The 27,906-nt window shown below is 41.5% G+C and overlaps 1 protein-coding gene and 1 long non-coding RNA gene across 4 annotated transcripts in view; one reads left to right on the plus strand and one right to left on the minus strand.

The window, feature by feature from the left end:
* LOC141147491 (uncharacterized) overlaps positions 1–13,605 on the plus strand; it is a 53,486-nt gene extending 39,881 nt beyond the window's left edge. Inside the window, exon 2 of the long non-coding RNA XR_012245057.1 lies at positions 13,149–13,605. This is a non-coding gene — a long non-coding RNA (uncharacterized lncRNA). The remainder of the gene's footprint in view (positions 1–13,148) is intronic.
* LOC141147467 (tight junction protein 2-like) overlaps positions 1–27,906 on the minus strand; it is a 70,727-nt gene that overhangs the window by 336 nt on the left and 42,485 nt on the right. For all 3 annotated transcript variants that reach the window (XM_073634712.1, XM_073634719.1, XM_073634709.1), the window contains 5 exons: positions 24,275–24,377; positions 18,823–19,465; positions 18,586–18,689; positions 15,193–15,346; positions 3,040–3,098 (listed from right to left, as the gene is read on the minus strand). In XM_073634712.1, the coding sequence (XP_073490813.1) occupies positions 3,046–3,098; positions 15,193–15,346; positions 18,586–18,689; positions 18,823–19,465; positions 24,275–24,377 (1,057 nt within the window). In that variant the 3' untranslated portion in view covers positions 3,040–3,045. The remainder of the gene's footprint in view (positions 1–3,039; positions 3,099–15,192; positions 15,347–18,585; positions 18,690–18,822; positions 19,466–24,274; positions 24,378–27,906) is intronic.

The raw sequence follows: 27,906 nt of genomic DNA on the forward strand, positions 1-27,906 counted from the left end.
AAGTTGGACAGACTTGTGTAGTATCAGATAAGACGGCTCTCATAGGGAAACATTGAATTTCACATGTCATCTGACTTAAGGTCGGATCCTATGTTGCATCGGTGTGAACCAAGCCTTAGCAGTTGGACAAGTTTATTATGCCTCAAATATCACTACTATATGCTCGGGTAGTTAATGTGGACTTCAAACCATTACAATTTTTTTTACTTCACACATGGGTAATTATAGAAAATATTTGGCCCCTAATTATATGCACCCCCCCCCCCCCCAAAAAAAATGATGAAGAAGCTTTTTTAAACGTGTATTTGGATTAAAATTTCCAGTAACCTACAAAACCTTTCAACGCAAATATCCTTTAAATATCATATGTTTAAGTAGTTCAAAAATATGTTAAACAGTAGTTCAAAGAAATACAAGTAGCTGCAGTACATATTCACGATTCCTATTTTATTGAGGCGCCATAGTTTTGCGCACGATATGATCGATAGAGTTCTGTATACACCATCAGCACTGCCTCCTATTGCAGTGTCCCCCTCTGCTCGTGATTTATAAAAATAAATGCTGCAAATACCTAATTTCAGAGCCGAGATTGCAATCACGTGAGCAGCCGGCTCTCCTCCTCCCCTCCAGACTGACCTCAGCAGGGGAATCTCGGCCCCTCCCACTGCATGTCAGAGGAGGAAAGGAGAGAGCTGCACAGTCATGTGATCGCAAACTCGGCTCTGAAATTAGGTATTTGCAGCACTTATTTTAATAAATCACACACAGGAGGGGACACTGCAATAGGAGGCGGTGTTGATGGTGTATACAGGTTAGAGTGGCTTAACAACCACTTTAAGTTTGCAGACTCCCCCCCCCATTAGCTAAATGCATTTCCACCTACACACGTTATGTATCTGCACAAAAAAAGTGTTTCATTTGCTTTGTAATACAGTTGTATGATCTTCCTAATAATTACTTTAGGATGTTTGCAGTTACGTAGATTGACTATTTTCACAGCCTGGTTTATTACCACTAAGTTCCTTATTTTTTATTAAAGGCATCAATTTAAAAGGATGTTAAGGTTGCTATTTTTTTTTTTAAAGAAATGTACTTTAGAAGACCACTGCACTGAACTGACATACTTAAAAAGTTGGTCAGGCTGAAATAAGACACAAGTCCATCTAGTTTAACCAAGAGAAAAAAAAAAAAAAAACACAACACATACAATCCCATATACACAATCCTATACCCACAGTTGATCCAGAGGAAGGCAAAAAACCCCAGAAAAGCATGATCCGATTTTGTCCAACAGGGGAAAAAAAAATTCCTTCCTGATCCCCTGAGAGGCAATTGGATATTCCCTGGATCAACTTTACCTAAAAAAGGTTAGTACACTGTTATATTATGTACATTTAGGAAAGTATCCAGGCCTTTTTTAAAGCAATCTACTGAGTTGGCCAGAATCAGCTCTTGAAGGAGTCTATTCCACATCTCTTATTGTGAAAGAAACCTTTCCGTATTTGGAGATGAAATCTGTTTTCCTCTAGACGTAAAGCATGTCCCCTTCCCGCCCAAGGGTAAAATAAATGTTAATGCCCAGGCACAATTTTGCTAAATTGACGTGTAAAACTACATACGCTATATTACCAAAAGTATTGGGACACGTGTACGTGTGTGTGTGTGTGTATATAGTACATATATATATATATATATATATATATATATATATATATATATATATTTTTATATTTTACACACACACATACAAACTAATAGCGTCTAAGTCTGTAGGGTTCAATATTGAGCTGGCCCATCCTTTGCAGCTATACCAGCTTCTGGGAAGGTTGTCCACAAGGTTTAGTAGTGTGTCTATGGGAAGATTTGACCATATTTCCAGAAGCACATTTGTGAGGTCAGGCACTCATGTGGACTAGAAGGCCTGGCTCACAGTCTCCACTCTAATTCACCCCAAGAGTGTTCTATCGGGTTGAGGTCAGGACTCTGTGCAGGCCAGTCAAGTTCCTCCATCCCAAGCTCTCTCATCCATGTCTTCATAGGCCTTGCTTTGTGCACTGGTCCAAATCATTTGGTGAAGGGGGTATTATGGTGTGCGGTTGTTTTTCAGGGGTTAGGCTTGGCCCCTAGTTCCAGTGAAGGGAACTCTTAAGGCGTCAGCATACCAAGACATTTTGGACAATTTCATGCTCTCAACTTTATGGGAACAGTTTGGGGATGGCCCCTTCCTGTTCCAACATGAATGCGCACCAGTGCACATAAGGTCCATAAAGATATGGATGAGGGAGTTTGGGGTGTAGGAACTTGACTGGCCTGCACAGAATCCTGACCTCACTTGATAGAATACATTTGGGATGAATTAGAGCGCAGACTGAGAGCCAGGCCTTCTCTCCAACATCAGTGCCTTCTAGGAAAATGGTCAAACATTCCCATAGACACACTCCTAAACCTTGTGGACAGCCTTCTTAGAAGAGTTGAAGCTGTTATAGATGCAAAGGGTGGGCCAACTCAATATTGAACTTTATGGACTAAGACGCCATTAAAGTTAATGTGCGTGTAAAGGCAACAATACTTTTGGTAATATAGTGTATCATCACAACTACTTTATGCATTCAGGTGAATTATACATTTTTTTATCAGGACAAATTGGGCTTTCATTTGGTGGTAAAACGGTAATGGATATTGCCTGATTGTTTTTTTATTATCAAAAGAAAACTGGCCCAAAATAGTAAAAAAACAAAAATAATATATATTTTTTTAAATAGCTAAATATTTCTTGTTACTGCCATAACCTACCTCCAAAGAACAACCCAAAATAAATTCTCCTGCAAGACCCCAGTCTTTGTGTTAGGAGCGTGCTGTGTGACGCACTCCCAGCACAAAGACAGATAAACATATGTGGCTTCACGGAAAAAAGCCCAGCGGGCCACATATATGCGTACTGTCTGAAGGGGTTAAGTTATGAATGTATGGAAAAGCAGACCATTTTAATTGTTTCCACAGATCTTATCCTGTGCCTGTCAACAATGTTTGGGTACAAACCTTTGTTTATTGCTCCTTGGACCTTGGATTTCTTCTTCTGTTTGAATGAGGAGGATCATCTAAAAAGGGAAAAAGAAAAAAGTGATCGAACACAGCCAACACATTTGTAAATACATGTACACTTTAACCACCTCAATACTGGGCACTCTCACCCCCTTCCTTCCCAGACCAGTTTTCAGCTTTCAGTGCCCTTACGCTTTGAATGACTATTAGTCATGCTACACTGTACCCAAATTACATTTTTACCATTTTGTTCACACAAATAGAGCTTTCTTTTGGTGGCGTTTATTCACCTTTTTTTTGCGATGTAGGTAAAAAAAAGCAAACATTTTGAAAAAAAAAAAAAAATAAAAAATATTTTCTACTTTGTTTTAAAAGAAATCTAATAAAGTCAAAATGTTATCAAATTTAGGTCAGAATGTATTCTGATACATGTCTTTGTTAACCACTTGCCGACCGCCTCACGCCTATATACGTGAGCAGAATGGCACGGGCAGGCAAAATCATGTACCTGATACGTGATGCCTTCCCGCGGGCGGGGGGTCCGATCGGACCCCCCCCCCCCGTGCCATAGGCGGTCGGCTCTTGTTCGCAGGCGATGAGAGGTCAGGGGGAGGCCATCCATTGATGGCCACCCCCTCCCGATCGCTCCCAGCGAATCAAATGCTTCCTCTCCCTCTGTAATGTAAACAGAGGGAGAGGAAGTGATGTCATCTCTCCTCGAGCCGGTCTTTTCGATCCGGCGCCGAGGAGAGAAGACATCCAAGTAAGTTGCACCAACACTACACTTCCAGTAGAACATGCAGGCACACTTTTCACCCCCCTATCACCCCCTTGTCACACTGACACCAATAGCAGTTTTTTTTTTTTTTGCATTGGTGTCAGTTTGTGACAGTTATAAGTGTTAGGGCAGTTAGGTTAGCCCCTTTAGGTCTGGGGTACCCCCCTTTAGGTCCAGGGTACCCCCCTAATAAAGGTTAACCCTGTGATCACCCCCCCGTCACCAGTGTCGCTAAGCGATCGTTTTTTTGATCGCTGTATTAGTGACACAGGTGACGCTAGTTAGGGAGGTAAGTATATAGGTTCGCTGTCAGTGTTTTAGAGCGACAGGGACCCCCATATACTACCTGCTAAAGGTTTTAACCCCCTGATTGCCCCCTCTAGTTAACCCTTTCACCAGCGATCACCGTATAACTGTTACGGGTGACGCTGGTTAGTTTATTCTTTTATAGTTCATTATAGTTTATTATAGTTTTAGGGCACCCGCCGTTTATTACCTTATAAAGGTTTAACCCCCTAATTGCCCGGCTGTGATATAAGTTACGTTTTTAGGGTCAGATAAGGTCTGCGTCACCCCAGGCAGCGTCAGGTTAGCGCCAGTACCGCTAAAACCCACGCACGCAGCATACACCTCCCTTAGTGCTATAGTATCTGAGCGGATCGATATCTGATCCGATCAGATCTATACTCCCCAGCAGTTTAGGGATCCCTGAAACGCAGTATTAGCCGGATCAGCCCAGATACCTGCTAGCACCTGCGTTTTGCTCCTCGGCCCAGCCCAGCCCACCCAAGTGCAGTATCAATCGATAACAGTCACTTACAAAACACTAAGCACACATAATTGCAGCGTTCACAGAGTCAGGCCTGATCCCTGCGATCGCTAACAGTTTTTTGGTAGCGTTTTGAATCAGTCGCTAACAGTCAGGAGCTTTTTTGCCTGTGAGTCTCACTAGTGTACCCCTAAATTTAGAGCCCAAAATGGCAAATCGAAGGTACACTATGAAGAGGCCTACACGTTTCTGAGCATGACAGATAGTGAAGAGGAAGTCACTCATCTGTCAGATTCAGGCTCAGAATACGATCCTGTAGAGGACGGCGGCTCCATGACAGATAGCAGGGACCACAACTCCGTCGTCAGAGCTAAGGTCAGGCGTACCAGACCCCGAACTTCTTCTGTCCTTGAAGTGCAAGAACCGCAGGGCTCTCGTATGGAGCAGAGAAGTACTAGTGCCGCTATTCCTTCTGGTGAACTGGCAAGCACCAGCGGCCTAGTACACCCTGGTCGTACATCCAGCACTGCAGTAACACTTGGTGACGTGGCGAGTCCCATAAGTGCAGTTCAAGCTGGCGAGGTGGCAAGCACAAGTAGTGTCCCGCTGCCACCAAGAAGACGAACACAGGCCCGTCGTGCCCATAGTGCCCTTCCTGCTGCATTCGCCAATCCGAATTGGGTACCCACCACTTCTGCAGCACCCGTACTTCCCCCTTTCACTGGCCAACCCGGAATTCAGGTGGAAACAGTTGACTTTATGCCACTGGATTTTTATTCGCTGTTTTTCACCGAAGATCTCTATAGATCTATTGTGGACCAAAGCAATTTATACGCTGGTCAACACATCGCCACTAATCCCCAGTCCTCCCTTGCCAGAGATTGGAAACCAATTACTGTTTCCGATTTTAAGATCTTTCTGGGCCCTTTCTCTCCTCATGGGCTTGAATAAAAAGAGTGAGTTGCGGTCATATTGGTCCACTGACCCAATTTACCATGCGCCCTTGTTCTCTGCCTCCATGACCAGGGCACGATACGAGCAGATTTTGCGGTTCATGCACTTCAACGACAATGAACTCTGTCGTCCTCGTGGAGACCCTGAATATGATCGGCTCTACAAAAAATTCGGCCCCTCGTAAACCACTTCAACCAACGTTTTGCAGACTTGTTTACTCCCCATCAAGTTGTCTGCGTTGATGAGTCCCTGGTTAAGTTTTCTGGCCGCTTGTCATTCAAACAGTACCTTCCCAGCAAGCGTGCCAGATACGGGGTCAAGATGTATAAGCTCTGTGACAGGGCCACAGGCTATACATGTAGTTTTATGGTTTATGAGGGCAAAGATAGTCACGTAGAGCCGACAAACTGCCCTGGCTACATAGGAAGTGCTGGCAAGATAGTGTGGGACTTGGTGTCACCCTTATTCGGAAAGGGGTACCACTTGTACGTGGACAATTATTACACGAGCGTGCCACTTTTTAGCCACCTTTTTGATCATCAGATTGGAGCATGTGGCACCGTGCGACCTAATCGCCGGGGCTTTCCCCAGCGGCTTGTAGATTCCCGTCTTAGGCTGGGGGAGAGAGCCTGCTTGCAGTGTAATAATTTGCTCGCTATGAAGTGGAGGGACAATAAGAATGTTTTCATTCTTACCTCTCTTCATGCAGACACGACGGTCCAAATTCCTACGGCGACTGGTGTTGTGGAGAAACCCCTCTGTGTCCACGAATATAACCTTAATATGGGAGGGGTGGACCTCAACGACCAGTTGTTGGCGCCGTACCTAATTGCCCGTAAGGCCAGACGCTGGTACAAAAAAGTGTCTGTATACTTATTTCAATTGGCTTTGCTGAACGCTCATGTGCTATACAGAGCTTCAGGACAGACTGGATCCTTCCTTAAATTCCAGGAAGAGATCGTCAGAGTCCTTCTGTTTCCAGACGGTGCTCCACCTCACCTTCCCCAACCAAATGCAGTAAGCCGGCTGCACGAGAGGTATTTTCTTTATGCCCTCCCGAGTACCCCTACCCAACGAACCCCCCAAAAAAGATGTTGTGTCTGCAGCAAGCGCGGATTTAGGCGTGACACCCGGTATTATTGTCCCCTCTTGTCCTGGCAATCCTGGTCTTTGCATTGGTGAATGTTTTGAACGCTACCATACATTAGTGGAGTATTAGCGTAGGGTACAGCACTGCACAGACTAGGACACACTTTCACAGGGTCTCCCAAGATGCTGTCGCATTTTGAGAGACCCAAACCTGGTACCAGTTAAAAAAGTTAAAGTTACAAAAAAAAGTAAAAAAAAAAAAAAAAAAAAAAAATATATCAAATAAAAAAAACAAAAATAGTTGTCGTTTTATTGCTCTCTTTCTATTGTTCTGCATTCTATACTGCAATGTTTTATTGTTATGTTTTTATCATGTTTGCTTTATAGGTTTGCAATTTTTTTATACTTTGTTTTTTTATTGTTAACCACTTTTTTGCTTTCAGGTACGCCATTCAGCTGCAGAGCGGATTTATTTATCTTGACAGCAACAGCGTTTGCTCCCACGATACATAAAGCTGTGACTCCAGCGCTGTCGGAGGTGATTTCACCACCACAGTTACATACTTCAGCATATATGCCGAAGCGTGGGAGCAGCAGTGGGTGGAGGAGCGATTTGCTCCTGCCTTTTGCGGGAGGATGCCCCCATGCTTCGGCATATATATATTTTAGGTAGGCACAGGTTGCGTTAAATGTTTTATTTTTTACTATGGTTTTTTTTGTATTTTGCTTTGCAGGTATGGTATGTATTACTGTTATACTGTAATGTTACTTTGTTTTTTTGTTAACCATCATTTGCTTAGCAGGTACGCCATTCAGTTGCAGCACGGATTTATTTATCTTGACAGCAACAGCGTTTGCTCCCACGATACATAAAGCCGTGACTTCAGCGCTGTCGGAGGTGATTTCACCACCACAGTTACATACTTCAGCATATATGCCGAAGCGTGGGGGCAGCAGTGGGTGGAGGAGCGATTTGCTCCTGCCTTTTGCGGGAGGATGCCCCCATGCTTCGGCATATATATACGGTGCATGTATGCCCATCATTAGAAGTGGGTGGATGAAGGGAGGTATTCTAATGGTGGGCATACCCACCGATCAATATCTTTTTTTCGTTCAGCCCACAAGCTGCATGAAAAAAAAGTTTACAATGTATACCCAACAAGGACCAGCAACGTACTGGTATGTTGCTGGACTTTGAGTGGTTATACCAGAATGATGCCTGCAGGTTTAGGTATCATCTTGGTATTCTTTTCAGCCAGCGGTCGGCTTTCATGTAAAAGCAATCCTAGTGGCTAATTTGCCTCTAGACTGCTTTTACAAGTAGTGGGAGGGAATGCCCCCCCCCCCACCGTCTTCCATGTTTTTCTCTGGCTCACCTGTCCCAACAGGGAACCTGAGAATGCAGCCGGTGATTCAGCCAGCTGACCATAGAGCTGATCAGAGACCAGAATGGCTCCAAACATCTCTATGGCCTAAGAAACTGGAAGCTTTCATGACTTAGATTTCGCCGGATGTAAACAGCGCCATTGGGAAACAGGGAAAGCATTTTATCACAGCGATCTTGGTGTGGTCAGATGCTTTGAGGGCAGAGGAGAGATCTAGGGTCTAATAGACCCCAATTTTTTCTAAAAAGAGTACCTGTCACTACCTATTGCTATCATAGGGGATATTTACATTCCCTGAGATAACAATAAAAATGATTAAAAAAAAATAAAAATGAAAGGAACAGTTTAAAAATAAGATAAAAAAGCAAAAAAAATAAAGAAAGAAAGAAAGAAAGAAAAAAAAAAAAAAAAAAAAAAAAAAGCACCCCTGTCCCCCCCTGCTCTCGCACAAAGGCGAACGCAAGCGTCGGTCTGGCGTCAAATGTAAACAGCAATTGCACCATGCATGTGAGGTATCACCGCGAAGGTCAGATCGAGGGCAGTAATTTTAGCAGTAGACCTCCTCTGTAAATCTAAAGTGGTAACCTGTAAAGGCTTTTAAAAATGTATTTAGTTTGTCGCCACTGCACGTTTGTGCGCAATTTTAAAGCATGTCATGTTTGGTATCCATGTACTCGGCCTAAGATCATCTTTTTTATTTCATCAAACATTTGGGCAATATAGTGTGTTTTAATGTATTAAATTTTAAAAAAAGTGTGTTTTTTCCCTAAAAAATGCGTTTGAAAAATCGCTGCGCAAATACTGTGTGAAAAAAAAAAAAAAAAATGAAACACCCACCATTTTAATCTGTAGGGCATTTGCTTTAAAAAAATATATAATGTTTGGGGGTTCAAAGTAATTTTTTTGCAAACAAAAATAATTTTTTCATGTACACAAAAAGTGTCAGAAAGGGCTTTGTCTTCAAGTGGTTAGAAGAGTGGGTGATGTGTGACATAAGCTTCTAAATGTTGTGCATAAAATGCCAGGACAGTTCAAAACCCCCCCCAAATGACCCCATTTTGGAAAGTAGACACCCCAAGCTATTTGCTGAGAGGCATGTCGAGTCCATGGAATATTTTATATTGTGACACAAGTTGCGGGAAAAAGACAAATTTTTTTTTTTTTTTGCACAAAGTTGTCACTAAATGATATATTGCTCAAACATGCCACGGGAATATGTGAAATTACACCCCAAAATACATTCTGCTGCTTCTCCTGAGTACTGGGATACCACGTGTGAGACTTTTTGGGAGCCTAGCCGCATACGGGACCCCGAAAACCAAGCACCGCCTTCAGGCTTTCTAAGGGCGTAAATTTTTTATTTCACTCTTCACTGCCTATCACAGTTTCAGAGGCCATGGAATGCCCAGATGGCACAAATCCCCCCCCAAATGACCCCATTTTGGAAAATAGACACCCAAAGCTATTTGCTGAGAGGTATAGTGAGTATTTTGCAGACCTCACTTTTTGTCACAAACTTTTGAAAATTGAAAAAAGAAAAAAAAAAAAATAAATAAAATAAGTTTTTCTTGATTTCTTCATTTTCAAAAACAAATGGGAGCTGCAAAATACTCACCATGCCTCTCAGCAAATAGCTTGGGGTGTCTACTTTCCAAAATGGGGTCATTTTGGGGGGTTTTGTGCTATCTTGGCATTTTATGGCCTTCGAAACTGTGATGGGTAGTGAGGAGTGAAATCAAAAATTTACGCCCTTAGAAATCCTGAAGGCGGTGATTGGATTTCGGGGCCCCGTATGAAGCTAGGCTCCCAAAAAGTGCCACTCATGTGGTAACCCCGTACTCAGGAGAAGCAGCTGAATGTATTTTGGGGTGTAATTCCACATATGCCCATGGCATGTTTGAGCAATATATCATTTAGTGACAACTTTGTGCAAAAAAAAAATAAAAAAATAAAAAAAATTGTCACTTTCCCGCAACTTGTGTCAAAATATAAAATATTCCATGGACTCAACATGCCTCTCAGCAAATAGCTCGGGGTGTCTACTTTCCAAAATGGGGTCATTTGCGGGGGGGGGTTTGTGCCATCTTGGCATTTTATGGCCTTCAAAACTGTGATAGGTAGTGAGGCGTGAAATCAAAAATGTACACCCTTAGAAATCCTGAAGGCGGTGATTGGTTTTCGGGGCCCCGTACGCGACTAGGCTCCCAAAAAGTCCCACACATGTGGTATCCCCATACTCAGGAGAAGCAGCTAAATGTATTTTGGGGTGCAATTCCACATATGCATATGGCCTGTGTGAGCAATATATCATTTAGTGACAACTTTGTGCAAAAAAAAAAATTGTCACATTCCCGCAACTTGTGTCAAAAAATAAAATATTCAATGGACTCAACATGCCTCTCAGCAAATAGCTTGGGGTGTCTACTTTCCAAAATGGGGTCATTTGGGGGGGTTTTGTGCCATCTTTGCATTTTATGGCCTTCAAAACTGTGATAGGTAGTACTCAGGAGAAGCAGCTGAATGTATTTTGGGGTGCAATTCCACATATTCCCATGGCCTGTGTGAGCAATATATCATTTAGTGACAAAAAAAAAAAAAATCCTGGTAAGTGTATGATAATTGGTTTGTGTGAAATTTATAGCGTCTACAAGCTATGCTACATATCACTGAAAATTGAGCAACCCCGATTTACTGACTGCCCATCATTTGTTGAGGCCCTAAAATGTCAGGAGAGTACAAATAACCCCCCCCCCCCCACCAAATGATCCTTTTCTGTAAAGATTTCAGTCCAAGGTTGTTTATTAAGAGGCATAGTGAGTTTTTTTAAGTTGCAATTTTTTGCCCACAATTGTTTGGAAAATGAATAAATTCCCCCCCAAAATTGTCATAAGTTATTTCTGCCACATGGCATAGGTAAACTTGCAATTACACCCCAATATATTATCTGCTACTCCTCCCGAGTATGGAGATACCACATGTGTGAGACTTTCACAGCCTAGCCACATACAGAGGCCCAACATGCAGGGAGCACCATCAGGCGTTCTAGGAGCAAAAATTACACATTTAGTTTCCCGACTACCTATCACACTTTTGAAGGGCCTGGAGCACCAGGACAATGGACTTTGCTTTCCAAAATGGGGTCATTTTGTAGATAACACCCCAATGTATATTCTATGAGGCATAATGAGTCTTGAAGATGTCATTTTTTTCCCACAAGTTTTTGGAAAATGTGGAAAGCAAATGAAAAAGTCATTTTTTTAGCCATGTTGACAGATGGGACAGGTGTGCGCCCAGGTGCTCCCCGGGACAGGTGTGCGCCCAGGTGCTCCCCGGGACAGGTGTGCTCCCCGGGACAGGTGTGCGCCCAGGTGCTCCCCGGGACAGGTGTGCGCCCAGGTGCTCCCCGGGACAGGTGTGCGCCCAGGTGCTCCCCGGGACAGGTGTGCGCCCAGGTGCTCCCCGGGACAGGTGTGCGCCCAGGTGCTCCCCGGGACAGGTGTGCGCCCAGGTGCTCCCCGGGACAGGTGTGCGCCCAGGTGCTCCCCGGGACAGGTGTGCGCGCGCAGGTGTTTTTCACTGTGTGGGGACACTGTCAGGACGCTAGCTGGGTGATCAGTGTGTGACAAGCTGAAAAACAGCTCAAAACTCACTGATCCCCATCTGGCAGCGCAGATCATCTACTTCTGACATGCTCTGTGTGAGGAAAAGCAAAACCGATTGCCTGACAAACGGCTCTATTTACATCACACAATGGCTGTGATTGGACACAGCCATCATGTGATCAGGAGGGCCAATCATAGAGCTACACAGCTACATCGGGGCTGCATGGGCACACGGCCGCGCTTTGACAGGACGTTCAGGAACATCCAGTCAGGGCTAAGAAATTAATGTTCATAACTGTATAAAGCAGTTAGCATAGAGAGAACGTCTAACTTGTCTTCTAAAACTACACAGTACTCCCCTCTGTTTGGGTGTTTGGGGTGGGGCCTGTAAAATCCAGATCTTGCTCTTCCAGAAGTCTGTTCACATACAGGTTTTTTTTGTTTGTGAAGTGATGTTCATAAAGCAATATCCACTGCTGTGCTATTGTATTCTGACAGGGGGACTGTTTCTCCCCCCCCCCCACCCCCTCCAGCACACACTGATCAGAACCAGCAGCCAGTGAGACTAGCTTCTGTTGAACAGGGAGCTGTACACATGGTCCGAAAGCCGGCCGGTTCCTGCCAAACCAACCATTTACGGCTCGTACATACCCGGTATAATGCTGATTCAGGTGCAGGGACATTGATTCATATGAAAGGGTCACAGTTCCAGAATGAGCACAAACACAACCCTTCGAGAAGTCTCCTTGATTTGCATACAGCTGTCTTGGAGTTATCAACCCTTACTGCAGTTTTTAGAGCCAAATATAATGAGATACAGGGAGTTGATTTACTAAAGGCAAAAAGGCTGTAGGCTTTGCAAGGGGAGATGCACTTTGCATTGGAATTTCCACAGAGCTTAGTGAATATGATGAGATTTAGATTTCATTTTTTAAAGAATGCCCAATCAGGTGCAAGGAAAAAAACATTTTTACTTCAACATGATTGGAGGATGAGAGTCAGCAGAGCTCCGCCTCTAACTAAAATCTGGGGAAAAATTTATCTTGCAAAGTGCAACTTCCCTTCCAAAAATGCCCTTGTAAATGAACAGTCTATTTGTCTTTAGTAAATCAACCCCACAGAGAGGGGTAGGTTTTTAGAGGACTTCCTATATAATATAATTTTCAAAATGACTTTGTATTCACCCCAGCATTAACCACTTCTAAACCGGCCCAATTCTGACATTTCGCACATTACACGTAAATATCAGCATTTTTTTTTTTTTTGCTAGGAAATTACTTAGAACCACTAAACAAGATACATTTTCTCAAAGCAAAGTACCTGTAGAATAAAATGGTGTGTGCTGGAATTTCTTTCAGTCACGCGATATTTGCACCATGGTTTATCACATTACAGGAAAAATTAAATTTTAATGAATAGTGCCCACAAAACACAATATATTACCCATTGGTAAAATATAAAAGATGTTACGCCAAGTAAAAATGTCATGTGTTAACTTTTTTTTTTTTATCTTTGCAATTTCACATTAGGGAACATTCTGAAATTGATTGCTTTGAAAACATGTTTCGCCCGCCCCCCCGGTTGGACATCCCTTCCTGTCCTTGCCTGTGCTCCATCGATCCACACGTGCTGCTTTCTGCTTCCTGATCACCCCGGATACCACACTCTTTAAAGCAGCAGCTCCATCTTGGGATCCCAGCTGCAGATGCACCAATGACTGTATTGCACGAGATCATCCAAACACTGAGTTGCCAACTATTGTGTGCTGTGTCCACCTCACCACCTTGCTACACTTAGATTAGCACCCCCTTGCTGTCTCGCTTAGTTATTGCAGGTGCCATCCGGACCATATCGAGTGTATCCATTGTGTCAGTTTCCTTGGTGTCCTCCCCACCTGGGAATCCTTTTGAGAACCATGCTAAGCAAAATTAGTCTTACTTTCAGCGAGTTGCTAATTGTCTACCTTTAATAAATGTTTATACACCCACTACACTTCGTCTGCACACTTTGCTCTTTTTGTCTGTTGCTTAGAGATCTCTTCAAGCTCTCAAAAGTGCACCGTTAAGTGTGCTGGATTGGATTCTGCTGCAGTTCCTAAAGCCATAAGATTTATCCTGAGGATTTGTACCACATCGTACACTGTACACTTTCCTTCAATGTAGCTGGTCTCAGCTCAGCCTGCACTCATCGCGCCATATTGACAATTTTTATTGCAGAAATAGGGTATGCATGTCTATAGGAATACGCATCAACCAGGTGACCATCATGTAAGAAAGTCCTTGTTGCAAAAGTGGTGTGAGGAATCGCCCTGAGTACCTTATAAGGCTAAAAGTGGTGGTAAAGTCACGACCTATGTTGCAATGTAACATCTGGTCATTCACCTGAGACTAACCTCTGATTGGTTGAACTTAAGCAACAAGTTCCCAGATACTTTCCACATATAAAACGCATACTATGCAGAACACACATTATCAGTGTAAAGCAAGTAAAAGATTTCATGCTTTATTTTTGCCATGGGACTAGAGTAACAGTCAAAGAAAACAGGGTGACCCTGTCTTACCTATCCACGTTGTTTGTCACTATATAGGGTCCAGGTGTCACCTGTCAGTTGGTATAAACCAGCAGGGGTCTGGGCTCCATAGGGATGGACAACAACCATGGATCTGTATAGCAACCCTTTGGCTAACAACACGCATTGCACAAGGTGAGTGCCCATACTGGATCCAGTGCTTGAATCAACATTACAGGCCATCTCCATGTTGTGGGGTCTGGGTATGTCTCCCAATCTCCCAAGGTTTTACTGTCGTTGTATAGATCTGCCTGCACTGCTTCTATTGTTGTATCAGAAGGCAGTGAAAAATTGCTTAAAGAATCCCAAGTAAAATATTAAAGAAACGAGCCAAGAGTAATTTCTCTACAAGGCTGTTATATATAAGGTTACTTCATTTTTGCAGCAGATCAGCAGGTAGCCAATGACACCTCCCCCCCACCCCCCAAAAAACTACCACTGGATAGAGATTAAGTCTACAACCAGCGTGCACAGGCCTAATGCCGGAGTGCCCTGTGTTTCGTTCCTTCTTCAAAGGCTAAACCTGTCAGGTTTTTTTAAGGATTTTTTTTTTTTTTGCTGTCTTAGTTCTGTTTGCTTTACTTCCTGTCCTTGGGATGCACCAGAAAGTGGGAATACAACTCTCCAAAGTGAGGTGAATTGCCCACTTGGACAGGTGTCCTTTTTGTAAGATTTACCCTCACCTCTTGGTTTTAGCTGCAAAATGTTGAATTTTCCATCAATTTTTGTTTTTGTAAAAATGATCACCAGGACAAATGGAGTAAATCTGCACAGCAGGGGCACAAAAAGGCAATAAAAACCATGACAGAAATGCCAACCTCACCAACAATAAAAAAAAAAAAAAAAAAAAGGTTTTGGCTATACAACCACTTTATATACAGTATAGAAAATATTTACATACACATTTGCTAACAGTATTATTCTGATATTAAGGTAAATTGTATGTTTGGTTTACTGATTCTTTGAAGCTTAGAGACCTTTTAACACAATCACTGTTTTCTCACCTTCCATCTCAGAGTCACTGTCTTCGACATAAGGCAGGTTGATCAAAGTCTGCTTTTTGTCTCTCAGAACCACCAGCTGAAGCTTCCCGCGAGATTTCTCAATCAAAGCCTGAGCTTCAGTTAAAGACATGTTCTCAGTCAAAATGCCATTGATCTAAAAACATAAGAAAAAATAAAACAGACTTCAAGAATGCAAACATTATAATGCAATAGAAGGGCCAAGACAGAAAATTGTATTAACTCTTAACACCTAAGTGGGCTTTAATTTTTGGGAGGCGGCATCGCTTCTCTATCATGTGGCTGATGTGCAGTAAGCACGATCCCAGCACACAACCTCAGGCCAACATGATTGCATATGTGCAGCAGCTGGGCAATTAAAACCCACTTTCCTTGCGGATTCATATGTGCGTTATTCACTCGGCAATAGGTGAAATATGTAATTCTATTTTAATGTATAAATATATTTTTAAATGCCTTAAAATTTAAGATTTTCTCCACAATTTGAGCACTTGAGGGGGAAGCTGCCCAATCGCTTGCATCAGAAAGGCACACACACCACAGCAGCCAGCAGTGTGTGTAAAACCCCCACTGCCATAAGTCTTACGTTGGTGGCAGTTAAAGGGTAGCAATTGTGTGTAAAATAGAGTATGTCGACATGTACACAGTTCTGCCACTACAATTACACACATAATTTTTTAAATTTCAAGTCCAAAACGATTTTAGATTTGTGTAAATGCCAACAGATGGAATCTCCTATTTGCTACCTATACGATCTGTGAACTTCTGCAGACAGTGCTCCCTTCCAGAATTCCTAGTTCTTCCTCTTTCCTATGACCCATAGCCTCACTCCTGCTGCAGTTTTGTGATGTAAAATGTATGTAAAACTCTAAAGGGTGTATGGAGTCTTCTTAAATGGCAACCAGTGTTAATTTCGTCAACAAAAACGTTTGTCATCATTTTCGTGGCATTTTAGCGGCATTTTTACAGCGACAAAACTAAAAGTACAGCACATTTTCGTACACCAAGGAAAACTGACGAAAATCAATTCTGTTTTCGTTAACGAACGTAGAATTAAATGGAAATGTCAGGCAGGGACCTTTACCTTCAGAAGTTCCGGTTACCACGGAGCTCCTGCTTCCTTCCCGGCGTTTGTAAATAGGAGGCTGTCCACAGAAGGTTAGGCTATCAATGGCTGTTATCTGCAGCCTGCAGGGGGATGTTCTTTTAGGATGGCGGGGGCTGGGCTGGGTAGGTAACCCTCTCACACTGCCACACTCACACTTCATACTGATATATAGAGGCCCCCTGAAGGAGACCTACTTCTTGTCAATAGGCATCACAACTTGTCCACCATGGGACAGCAGCACACTGTCTGATCTGTGCAGCCAGAGCTGTTTTTGCAACTATGCTTTTAAAAAAAAAAAAAAAAAAAAAAAAAAAAGACACAACTTAGGCCGGAAAATTACATAAACATGCCGCCCCCCCCCCCCAAAAACATTATATATTTTCTTAAAGCAGACAAGTTCATGTAAATATTCACTGTGGGGTGGCATATTCATGCAAAGAGTTCTTTTTTTTTAGTTTAACATTACACTTCAGTCAAAACAGCAATATTCTTGTAACAAAACTTGGTTTACCTTAAAGATCTTATATAATGACTAAATCTGTAGCACGTTTAAACCTTAATTCCATAAATAATAACCTATTCGATTTTTCACTCCAGGAGTATATAATGAGTTTGGAAATTGTAGAGAAATGCTTAAATAATGCATTACAGTGTAACTAAACCCATTCCATTTTAGTCATCTAAAATGATTTTAGGCAACTAAAATGTACTGGAGATTTAGTCAACTAAAACAAAACACTTCCAGAAGCCTAAGTCCTAGGACTAAGACTAAAACTACATTGAAATTTGCTGCCAAAATTAACACTGATGGCAACACAAGGTGGGAGGATCAGGAAATATAAATAAAAATTTCCAAAGGCCATGAGCAATAGAAGATCTGAGACGCCAACTGAACCAATAACCCAGAAGTAAAAGAAAAGCCGATCCTGTCAGGCAGGAAGCGGCATTTTCAGGAGAGGTCTGCTTTGACAGCCTGCATGTTTCACAACAGTTAGCCTATATGACCACAAGCCCACAAATAGTTTGTAGAGTGAAAATGGTATATGTCAAAGCTGAATTCCAGGCAAAAAGTTGATATTCTAAAGAAATTTTAGATGTAAACGGTTTCACCTGTCAAAGGATTTGGAATTATGTTCAGCCAGTCCTGCTACCTAGAAACCACTGCAAGACAGCACAGCTAAGTCCCGGACCTATCTGCAGAATACAATACATGTAAAAGAGAAGTGCGGGTTTCTGAAAAAACAAACTTTCATACTCACCTAGGTGGAAGCAGCAGTGGTCCTGCTGCAGCTGTCCCTCGCAGCCTCTAAGACCGAGAACCAATCCATTAAAGACCGCTAATTGCTCAGTTCTTGGTCTTCAGTGACCAGAGCCAGTGACTATAAGTTACCACTCTCTGCCCCCTCAGCGCTCATTGGAGTACTAGGCTGTGCAGGGAGCGGGAGGCTCAGCCTCTCAAAGGCTCATCGAGAGGCTGAGCCAGCGGCTAGTCCAGGCATTTGGGTGGTTCCTGAGATTAAAGTTGTCAGGATCTCTCCAGAGCCTGGACCGGCTCAATAGGGGGATCACAAGAGTGCAGAACAAAGTGCACTCCTGTGACTTACAAGAGAAGCAGGGCCCTACTTCTCCTTTAAGCAATTCAGCCTGCCCAAACCTTTGGAGTACATAATGAATGGCAGCAGCAAATTGAGGCCATCCCTCATGCAAGCATGTTCACAGTATTAGATTGACAACATTGTGAGCAGCAATATAGATAGAGCCTTGGTTAGTTCACAATGCTGATCAAAACTCCCAAAGTGCTGCTCTGTGGGGAAATACGGGAAAATAATATCAAGACAGATTCAAACTATATTAGTTGTAAAAGAAAAAAAAATGAATACATAGCTGAAATTACTTGTGTTGTATCTGACTAAAGTTTAAATGTATCTAAAGATGTACTAAAAGAAAAAAAAAAAAAAAAAAAAAAAAAAATTGTACAAAGTTTTGGTATTCCTAAAACGACATCATTACTTAGACAGTTTTTCCAACAAGCTTTCACAGGCTTTTTAGGATATTCCATCTTATTTAAAATGTCATGTTCATTTCATACAGCTAGTGCTTGTTTTTTATGTGAAATACATATTTAAATAGTTTAGTTTATTCTACATAATTTAGCTGTCATCTAAACTAATAGGATGTGTGTTTAATTAACAAGTTTATAGTGACAAAACAGTGAATGCAGAAATGAAGAATAAATACACAATAAGAAAAACAGATGTATTAACTACCTTGAGAACAATATCCCCTTCATGCAAGTTCCCATCTTTTGCTGCCAAACCAGTGCTTGTCAATCCCTTAATGTAAATCTGACTTCCAAGCCGAAGCCCATACTCTGGAAAAACAAAATTAAATACATAATGGCACTTGTAACTGACAAAGAGAAAAATGTATTGGCACTTGTAACTAACAGAGAAAAATGACATCAGAAATTAAAAAAAAAAAAAAAAAAAAAAAATAATGCTTGCCTTCATTTGGCTTTTTCTTTGTTAAAAGGACACTCGTAGATGTGTCTGAAGGAGATGGGCTACGAGACAGAAGTTTATCTCGACTTCTCTGCAATTCTTTTTCATATTTGCGCTCAGGAGAAGCCCTTCTGCCATAACCTCTGTCTGGGCTATACTGTGCATTTCTATCATAGTGGTCGTCTCTATCCAAGGCCCTTCCACGACTGCTATCCCTTCCATAGCTTCGCGGGTCATCCAAGTCTCGGTCAAGACTCCTGCCTCGACTTCTTTCCCTTCTGTACCCAAGGTCTTCATCCAGACCACGGTCTATGCTTCTGCCACGGCTTTGGTTGGTTCGGTAGTTCTGTTCATCATCAAGGCCTCGCTCCATACTTCTGCCACGACTATATTCTTGCCTGAGTCCATAACCAACATTAAGATCTTGGTCAACGCTTTTTGCACGGGCTCCATAGCCTCGATGTTCTCTTTCATAAGGACCCCTTTCCTGGTCTCTTCTATAGCCTGGGCTTGGATCTACACTTCTGTCACTATATGCATTGTAAGCTGTTCGGTTTTCAAATTCTGTATAGTCATCCATAATATCCAAAGCAGGCTCAGATTTGCTTGGAACAACCATTTGGACCCTTCGTGGTCTTCTTACTACCTGTAAACATTCCAGTAACAGGTTAAACGTGTACTTGAACAGTAACCCCTCAAGGTTAAACACCAAGCACAATATTTTAATGAAAAAGAAGTATAATGGAAATGACATTAAAAAATACATTTGATTCCGGTATTTTTTTTTTTTTTTTTTTCCAGTCATGATAAATATGTGCATAAATCCCTCTTGGCCATGGACCCAGGCGGAAAACAGAGCCCAAGCATTGAGAAGGTCTACCATCCAATCAAAACTGAGACCCAATCGTCGCCTAAGGACAAAAATCTTGGATCCCACTTTCTGATGTGGAATCAATGAAGGATAAGAATGACAAAAGAACGCTGGGTACATTTCTGCATAGGTCTAATCAGAATAGAAGTTGAAAGAAGTAACAGAGGAGTGGAAGTGACAGACTGATTGTGACTAATGCAATTGGAGTGCAGATAGCTAGACAAGATACTCCGTAATACATATAAGAGATAGCTTAACGTAAAACACATACATTGTTTGCCTTTAAATAATTATGTCTCTATCTCACTTTGTAGCTAGTCCCACCCTACTTCATGCTTTAGCCTCCATTCAACAAATGTACTGTATTCTGCTGGAGCTAGACACTATGATTTTTTTTTTTTACCTATCTGATGTTATCAGATCTTCTAGATCGTCAGCTCTAACGAGGAGGGCTCTCTGTCTCCTCCTGTATTGAATTGTAACTGTACTGTCTGCCCTCATGTTGTAAAGTGATGCGCAAGCTGTTGCCACGATAGAAATCATGCATAATAATCAGAGTGGTCTTCAACTCAAGTGCTCAACATGAAAAAGTGTTTCCCTCAAAAATGTCCTTCCTTCCAGGCCTAATCTGAACAACCTTATATGAGTTTTGCTCCTCTACAGACAAGAACCAGTTGCTGTTATGTCTGACATTAAACTTTGAGGTCATATAAGGAACTCCAGTCTGTTCGGTGAGGGGGGAAAAAAAAAAAAAAAGAAGTCCCCTTGTAGCTCCAGGTCACCATCACATCACTGCACTGCTGGTTCAAAATCACCCCAAGCAAGCATTGCACCTTGCCAATGTCTTCTGGAATCATTGGAAGAAATAACTTTGCAACCTTCAAGATCGTGGCAAATGTCAAACCCAACCTACAAGTAGGCATTATAGTCCTCTAGAAATAAAAAGGATGCCCACCACAACCACTGGCCTACTGATCTTATTACAAAGACTGCGCCAAGTAATGAGGGAAAGGTTCGGAAAGTAGAAGTCAAGGTAATTAAGGAAGGATTAGTGAGTCTAGCTTTTTAAATAAAACGGGTAGTCTTTTGCCAAAAGGAAGAGGATTTGTCTTCTACCCCAATGACTTGATTCTAAGTGAGGTAAGAAGGAATGGTGCATGTGCTGCCTTCTCCCTCAGAAGATAGACTCATGGATTGTCTTCTGTGCCATCTTACCGACACCAGTAGTGACTAAAGTTTTACAGTATGTTAAAGTTTGCATTATTATTCTCTAGTTCTTCCTTTTCTTTTTTTCAGGTGTTCCTGGAATGCAGTCTTTACTTAACCTCCCTGGTGGTATGATTATTTCAGATTTTTGATGCTGAAAACTGTACAATTATTTTGCACGGAAATTTGGCGTTTTATATTGTAGGCTTGTAATTCTTAGGAATAACTCACTTAAATCTGTCCAAACAAGGAGTTTAGTAGACATCCCGGGTATGATAAAGTTTGAAAAACAAAATAAAAAATTATAATATAATAAATAACTATAAATAATTATAACAAATAATATAATAAAAATTATTCAATAATGTAAGCAAATCAAAAACACTGAAATTTGCTCAGTTGCAGAATTGTCACTGTCATTACTTTTAGTGTTTGATGATGAATTTCCCCACAAATCACTATCGCTCAATTCTACAAGTGATTCTAATTTATTATCGCTGTTTTCTAGCTGGTCTAAAAGCACTTTTGACGTAAAACAGATATTTTTTGGTTGCTATGGACAATCTCCAGTTTCCTGGCAGAAAGAATAGTATTTATAATATAAAACTGCATGCAGGGCACTGGACAAACCACTAGGGACAAAGGGGATGTGTAATTATTTGATACAGTACTGTAATCTGTAAGATTACAGTATACTGTATCTATACTGTGTTTTTTACTTTTTGAATTTGGCGCCGAACTTCGTCGCAACGCTCGCAGGGAACGGAGCTCGGCACTTTGAATCGAGCTAGACACGGCAGCTCGCAGATCACAGCGGGGAGACATCGCAGGATCCAGGGGACAATGTAAGTAACCTCTACATGGATCCTGCAATGCGATCCCGAGTCTGACTCGGGGTTACTGATTTTGGTACTGAAAATCCACCCTGAACCAGACTCGGGAATACCGCCAGGGAGGTTAATGTGTGGACTTGATTCTCAATTGTTTAATATTTGAAAGCATCGATTTTGACGGGAAGTATTATGTTACACATGCATTGTTGTTCATTTGCCTTTAAATAAATTTGTCCTTACCTCACTGTACTTAGAGGAACTCTATATAGTTAGCCCCACCCTTCATTTTCATGCTTTAACCTCCATTCACTACCTGTACTGCATTCTGTGGAAGCTAGACACACTATGATTTTTGACCCATTTGATATTTATCTGTTATAATCTGCACACATTTTTGGACTAAAAAGCTTTCTATGATCTGCAAGATGTCATTAGGATTAAGTCACTGTCTGCTAATTCTACTGAGGCGAAGTTAGTTATCTTGCCACAACTGGAACAATTATAGTGATCACTTGCACTGCTTATTTTGGAGAGGCAGAACATACATGAATAAAATCTATTTTTCAATGGACTATACTATAACAATGGATGATTTTAGCAGAAAGAAACAAAAGTAAGAGTTTATTGTGTGTTTTAGCCAACGTTTGGAGATGCAGACAGATGTAAAAAAAAAAAAAAAAAAAAATTATTATATATATATATATATATATATATATATATATATATATATATATATATATATATATATATATATATATAATCAAGGAGGTCAGACTATTATAATCAGCATTTGGAGATTCACTCAGCTGTTGCCTTTTAGATGATGCTCAGGAATGTACAAATGACATCGGTGTGTATCAGATAAAAATCAGATTAATAGCTTCAAAACATAAAAAATAGCAAACAAAACATAATAGAAGTTTGGCAGTCCTCCTACCATAGCTACATAATGACTGCACTCCACATGCTTTGCCTAGGGCTGAAGAATGAGCATTCCTGGTTGTAAAAGACCACTCATCCACAAGGTAATGGCAACTAAAGCCACTTGCACATTTTCTATCTTCAGGAGCAAGAAAACCATAAACAAATACAGCTTGTAAAAGTCTAGCAGTGTGAGGGAGCCAGAGGCAATTATGCCTTAGGTTCCTACCTCTTTTATGCTTTTTACCATTGTAAGGATTGAGAGCCCTGTATTATATTGTGTCAGTTGTGGTTTTCAATCGAGGAACATACCTACCTGTTAAAGCTTATTCTTTCAAACAAGTTTTACTTGTTTTTACCGGCAAGCACTCCAGCAAATCCATGCAGTAATCAAGACTTGTTAATATTGCAATAGCATTTGCTTTGTTCTAATTGTAGTCTACTAGTAGATAATTCTCCATTTTGGTTTAGGTACAAACTCCATGCGTTTCACCACTCATACTAGCCAAAGACCAGAATAAAATCCCACAGATAGACAAGACCTTGTCATAAAAGTATATGAAGTAGATACTTGTAAAGGAGGGAGGGAACACTTACATTTTCCTGCTGCCTGTGATGTTGAACTTCACACTGTTCCTGAGAATTGGTATCCCAAAGTCCACTGGGACTCTCAGAAGACAGAGTTTGGGCAGAGATAAAATGAATTATTCCATCTCTCATTTTCACTTCCCTTACATGACAGGAGAATACAACCAGTAGACTACAATCTGCCCAATTTGTTTCTGTTACTGGGAGCCTTGGCACACTGATTAGCTAGAGTCTAATTATGTCAGTATCTGTAAATACACATTTTCAAAAGGTGCTGTTGTGAGACATTCTTTGCAAAAGCTCAATATCCTAGGGCAGTGATGGCGAACCTATGGCACGCGTGCCACCACTGGCACGCCGAGGGAATCCCCCAGCCAGGCAGTCACATGCCTCCAATCTACATCGTACTGTGTGTGGGGGGGATGGGGATGTGAGTAGTGCAGGAAGTATTCGTCAGCTAGGCGAGTGCAGTCGTCAGCTAGGCGAGTGCAGTCGTCAGCTAGGCGAGTGCAGTCGTCAGCTAGGCGAGTGCAGTCGTCAGCTAGGCGAGTGCAGTCGTCAGCTAGGCGAGTGCAGTCGTCAGCTAGGCGAGTGCAGTCGTCAGCTAGGCGAGTGCAGTCGTCAGCTAGGCGAGTGCAGTCGTCAGCTAGGCGAGTGCAGTCGTCAGCTAGGCGAGTGCAGTCGTCAGCTAGGCGAGTGTAATTGTCAGTGCATGTGTCAGGTAGGTCAGTGTATGTTGCACAGTGCATTCTGAGCACAACGCATTCCTGATCCCTGCATTCTGAGCAAATCTGGCAGAATCATACGTTTTTGGTCCCTTAGGGCTCATTCAGATGCATGATCAGTCCCATCCTCTGTACAGAGCCACTGATAGGTTTAATTCTGTGTTGGCACTTTGAAAGAAATAAGTTGGTTTTGTGTCGCAGTTTGGGCATTCGGGCTCAAAAAGGTTAGCCATCACTGTCCTAGGGTATTAACCTTTTTTACATTATTTATAAACAAAAATTAATGATCAGAATATAATGGTTATATTTACCAGAACAGCTGTTTTCCCACATTTTCTTAGTTGCTGAACTGCAAACGAATGTGGCACATTCTCCAGAGGGGTCCCATTTACCACAAGAACACGGTCATTCTCTCTGAAAGTGTCATATAAATAAGTTACTCTTAGCAGAAAAGTCTTTAAAAAAAAAAAAATCTTCAGTTGGCTATTGTTTTACTCTAGTGCTGGAAATTATTTTATTAGCTGATAACACGCAAGTATTCATGAGTACTACTACTTAGCAAGATTGCTAAGGCATGAAAAATCTCAGCTCCAAGCTGACTCACAGGAAGATGCTTCCATTATTTTTAATTGCATTAGGTGGGACTTTGTGACATAGTATTTTTTATTGTTTTTTAAATTGTGTGTCATAACCCAAATTTAGTTCTAATATACCATGTCTTGTAATTTCTCTCTGCTATAAAAACATAACTATAGCTTATGTGCAAGTATTCAAAAAAAATGTATATTAGGATATATTTTTATTTTAATGAATACATATAAGCCATAGTTCCCTTTAAAGGGTTTGCTTAGCAAAGAGAAATTACACGGTTATAGATCTAATTTTTTATTTATTTTTTGTATCCATTATATTATAAAGAGAACAAAGAATAAAGAGAACAAGAACTTTGACAAACAATCTAATAAACATACAATATATAAATACCCAACATTACAGGTCTAGTTTTATTCTAAATTCAAATAAATAACTGTTGCTTGGTGACAGGGAGGCATGAAAATTCCAAAGGAAAAGTTGAGTATTTTAACTAAATACGTTACGGTATTTTGAGGCAGTGTTCAAAGCCATTAAAAAAAAGAAAAAGAAAAAACAGTTTTTGCACTTGTAATATCCTTTTCTTGGAGTTCATTAAAGGCCTAAAACATTTAGGTTATACTGCTGCCTAAAGGAAGATTTGGACACTAGCAAACAAAACATAGTGACCAGCTTGGTACAACCCTCCCTTTTTCCAGCATGCCTCAGTTTTGTTCCTTTCAGAAAAGGATTTTTTGGTGAATACAGATATCTTGTTTACGAGGGGACACAGGATTCATTTGGTAAGCCCAAAAGCAGTCCAACTGGGAGATAGGCAACACAGCAAACAAAAACACAAAGAGGCGATACAATAAACAAGCTGGGACTGTAGCTCAAAGAGCTTCCTGAAGGAACTTATGTCCATGCTGGCTTTAGACGTAACATCCATCTAGTAAAACATATAAAACACGTGACAAGACGACCACGTGGCAGCCTTGCAAATATAAGAAACAGTTGCCCGATGCAAAAAACTACTCAGATCTAGTAGAATGTGCCCTGACAAGAAAAGTGTGGAACCAGCTATATAAGACCAAAGTTTCAATGATGAATTTATCAAACCGCAGAGAAATGGTCGAATGAGAAACAGGTTCCCCTTTATGAGGACCATCAGGAATAAGGAGAATCAGCCTAATAGAGACAGTGGCTTTGAGGTAGACACGTATAGCTCAAACTACATCAAGTCAATGAAGGGAAATCTCCTTCCAATGTACTGGTGCTGTACAAAACGTACTGTGTCCTGGTTAAGGTGAAAAGCTGAAACCACTTTGCGAAGGAAGGAGGCTCTAGACCTTGACCATCTCAAGACCAGACATTTTTACCCCCTTCCTGCCCAGGCCATTTTTCAGTCATGCAACACTACTGTATATACTATATAAGGAAAAACAATATACCAACAATTTTGAAAAAAAAAAAAAAACTTAGTTTCTGTTAGAAAATGTTGCAAATAATCTTTCTTCATAAATTTAGGCCAAAATTAATTCTGCTGCATTTCTTTGGTAAAAATAACCCAAATCAGTATATATTAGTCTGTGGTAGTTTAGTAGTATATGAAAAGTAATCATTCCTAATGCACTGACTGCCCATCTCATTACTTGAGCCCCTAAAATGCCAGGACAGTACAAACACCCTTCTTGAGAAATGTGTCCATACATTAGTCAGCTTACTGGAAAAGAGCTCGTATTGTCTAAAACTATCCTTTATAAGAATAATGAAGGCAAGACGACAGAGTATGAAATTATATAATGAAATATTAAAGTAACTAATTATAGAAAAGGTCAGCCCCATAATCTAAAAGCTGATATTGTAAAATTAAAGAATTGAATGTTCTATTTTCTATAACCAAATATCTAGGCAGACATAGGTTTCCAGATCAGAAAAAAAAAGTTTTTCAAAAAAGAAAAATGATAAATGATTTTCAAAAAATTACTTACGGTTTGTCCTGGCCCTAGAGCTACTAGCGATAAAAATTAATTCCTCTATCGATATCCGTGGTAATAGTGAACATAAATGTGTCCTTTTTGTGGACGACATTTTGATGATTGTCTCGTCCCCCATCACCACTCTCCCCAACTCATACGCTATACTTAAACCATTCTCCATCATCTTGGCTGTTAACATAAATCATGACAAATCACAGGCCATGAATATCTCTCTAGAGGAAACCACGCTCAACCCCTAAACAATCCTACAGTTTTATATGCCACTCAGAGACCCTCCCATATTTAGGCATTAAAGGGGTGCATCCTATGCATTAAGGTGAAAAAAAACACCTGGCAGTGACCGGCCCCCCCGCCCCCCCTTTTTACTTACTTGAGCCCTGGAATTTCACCCGGCGGAGATGCGCTCTTCCTCTGCCCGGGGTTCTCGACTCTTGATTAGATAGATTGACAGCAGCGCAGCCATTGGCTCCCGCTGCTGTCAATCAAATCCAATGAAGCGGATACTGGGGCCGAGTCTGGCATTCGTGTCTATGGACACAAATGCTGAACTCGGGAGCACACCCGCAAGGTAACCCCCCCCCGAGAGCGCTTCTCCTAGGGGGTTATCTGGTGTGGGGAGGAGCCGCAAGAGCCACCGAGGGACCCCAGAAGAGGATGTCCGGGGCCACTCTGTGCAAAATCAGCTGCACAGTGGAGGAAAGTATCACATTTTTTTTTTTTTTTTATAACAAAGCCTTTACAATCATATCTCACTCTATCCTTGCACACTCTATACTCCCAAACTATCCTGCACTAGTCAAACAATGAACAGCCTTCATCGACCATCAAGGTTTGGCAGACAGCATTCTGTAAAGATGAATATTCTCCCAAAAGTATTATATTTATTCCTCATGCTGCCAGTGGCACTGGTTCGCTCAGAGTTGATAGCATTTCAGACAAAACTTGTATCCTTCATCTGGGGGGATAAGAGGCCTAGGGTGAACAAGCGTACACTATTCACTCCCAAAAAGAAAGGGGGGGGTTGGGGACTCCAGATTTGCAAAAAATATTATGCGGCACAGTTGGCCCAGCTAGCCAGATTTTACTCTACTCAGCCCCATCCAATTTGGGTGCAGATGGGGGCCTATGCATGTCAGGGACGGTCAATTTATCATATCCTTTGGCTGTCACCTAAGGAACGACCCCCAATTTTACGCCCAGCACTCTCCATCACATAGGTTAACTAAAACTTATAAGCTTAAATCCCTGCATACTCCACTGGCCTCTATATTTGAAAATAAGAACTTCATCCCAGGCCTCACCCCCAGGATGTTTGATTGGTGGACTAACAAAGGTCTACTACGTATAGCGGATTTATGTGATCATAAGGGAGT

The sequence above is a fragment of the Aquarana catesbeiana genome, linkage group LG01 (assembly GCF_042186555.1).
Source record: "Aquarana catesbeiana isolate 2022-GZ linkage group LG01, ASM4218655v1, whole genome shotgun sequence".
Lineage (NCBI taxonomy): Eukaryota > Metazoa > Chordata > Amphibia > Anura > Ranidae > Aquarana > Aquarana catesbeiana.